This window comes from Spermophilus citellus (genome assembly GCF_964194105.1).
Source record: "Spermophilus citellus genome assembly, chromosome: 7".
NCBI classification, from domain to species: Eukaryota; Metazoa; Chordata; class Mammalia; order Rodentia; family Sciuridae; genus Spermophilus; species Spermophilus citellus.
The window spans coordinates 55,873,970-55,875,879 of record NC_138188.1 but is presented as its reverse complement, the minus strand read 5'-3'; the positions used below and the strand labels follow the sequence as shown (position 1 = coordinate 55,875,879).

The 1,910-nt window shown below is 61.3% G+C and overlaps 1 protein-coding gene across 1 annotated transcript; it reads right to left on the bottom strand.

Annotated features, from left to right (window-relative positions):
• Positions 1-418: 418 nt before the first annotated feature.
• Positions 419-1,538, bottom strand: LOC308653211 (putative membrane protein C3orf80 homolog). The gene has a single exon (XM_081301806.1). The coding sequence runs from the start codon at positions 1,441-1,443 to the stop codon at positions 694-696; it is 750 nt and encodes a 249-aa protein (XP_081157932.1). The 5' UTR covers positions 1,444-1,538; the 3' UTR covers positions 419-693.
• Between the last annotated feature and the right edge of the window lie 372 nt (positions 1,539-1,910).

Genomic DNA, 1,910 nt, shown 5'->3' with positions numbered 1-1,910 from the left:
CATATTACGAACACAGTCTTAATAAAAGTAGTTGTATCTTGAGTAGGTACAGCAACTAACGAAACAACCACATATCACAGGTACCTCCCCACCTAATTGTGAGCCATCAGCTGCAACTATTTGCTTGTCCAGGAAGACACTGAAGGGTTTTCTGGGTCCTTCTCAAGAAAGGGATTTCATCATACTCAAGTGTAACTCTCCCAGGCCAGCGCGAAGCAGTCACTGGCCCTCTGCCCATCCTGGGAGATAGTGGAATGTCCAGGCAGGAGCGAAAGGAGTGAAAATGTGCCCCTTTCTCTTCGACCTTAAAGAAAACCGCCCTTCTTCCAAAGGGCAAAAGGCTCACGTGTTCTCTTTGATTAGGGAAGCAGGCACTTAAGAGTGAACACAAGAGGAGGCAAGGCAGAGGGCGGGGACGACCTTTGAAGTTGAAGTTGCGTTGGGTGGTCCTTGGCTGCTTCCGCCTCGCCATTGTTTCCTTGAACCGAATGAAACACAGGGAAACTTAAGGTCCGGGGGGAGCATAAGAGAGAGGGATGACCCCAACCCAGTTGCTGGGCGACAGAAAGTTAGGCTGGAGTTCTTAGCAGGGTGAGAGGCAGTTAGTGATGGCCGCGGGCACACCAGCCCTCGTGGCTACTCGCAGCCCCCTGTCTCACAAAGTCCGCAGGGTCCTGGAGAGAACCTGGGCGCTCAGATGAGTGGGAAGCGGCCGGCGCCGCAGTCTGGGTCCCCGGCTCCGCCGCCTCGTGGGCGGCCGAGCACAGACACCGGCAGCACCACTTCTCCTGGGCTGAGCTGCTGCAGGCGCATGGACTCTTCATACGTGGGCAGGTATTTGACCTCTTCGTAACTGGGCAGCTGCAGGAAGACCGGAGAAACTACACGCAGCTCGTGCTCGGAGGTGCAGGAGGGGGCCAAACGGCCGCCGCCTCCCCGGCCACGACCGCTGCAGCCACTGTCTAGCAGCGAGTCCTGTGAGCCGGTGGCTGCCTCGTCGCGCAGCAGAGTGGGCGAGTCGTCGTCGTCGTCGTCTGGTGGTCCTATGTTCCCCGGTGGCCCGACACTCCCTGGGGGCCCCGGTCTTGCCTGCCCAGGTCGTGCCTGGCCACGCGGATACCTGCGTGGGCTGGGGCAAATGATGCGCTGCAGGAAGTAGCCGATGGCGAAGAGCACAAGCAGGATGAGCAACCCTGAGAGCTTGCGGACAAACCAGCCTACATTGTCCAGGAAGGCGTGAAGCGGCAGCTTGCAGCAGCGCACCGCCGTGGCGTTGGCCGAGTCGCAGCAGCGCTCCCGCTCACCACACGCCAGCTCCGCGCAGCCCCCGCCGCCCCGCGAGGGCGCCACCAGCGCCAGCGCCAGTAGCAGCAGCAGGGGCAGCAGAGACGGCGGCGCTGGCGCCACCGACAGGCCTTCAGCGGTGACTCCGGGTCCCCACATGGCCCACTCAGGCCTCTGCTAATGTCCGGGACCGGAGGCTAAGGGATCCGTTTGTCCGCGAGTCCGGGAGCCCCTCCCTGGAGCTCCGTTCGGGTTCCGCGCGCGCTGCCTCCAGCTCCTTAGCTTCCTGAGGCCAGAACAGTCCTCACTTGGCCACGCTTGGGCGGGAGGAGGAGCCCGAGGCGCGCCAAGGCTGCGGGAGGAGGCTGTTTCTTGCCGCCTGAGCAGCCTCCGGAGCTTCTGATCTTAGCCCAGCCACCCAGGCCAAGCGCGAGGAGTCCGGAGTGGCTCCAAATGGCAGAGGCGCCCTGCACAGGGCAGTCCTGGGCATCTTGGTCTTGTCCGCCTGTGCTTTTACTCCTCTGCCTTGTCTCTCTCCAGAACTGAAAGGGTTAACACTCCGCTCTCAACTGGGGAGCCCCTTGATCTTGATTAATTCAGCCGTCGCGCTCTTCCTTGCCAGACTG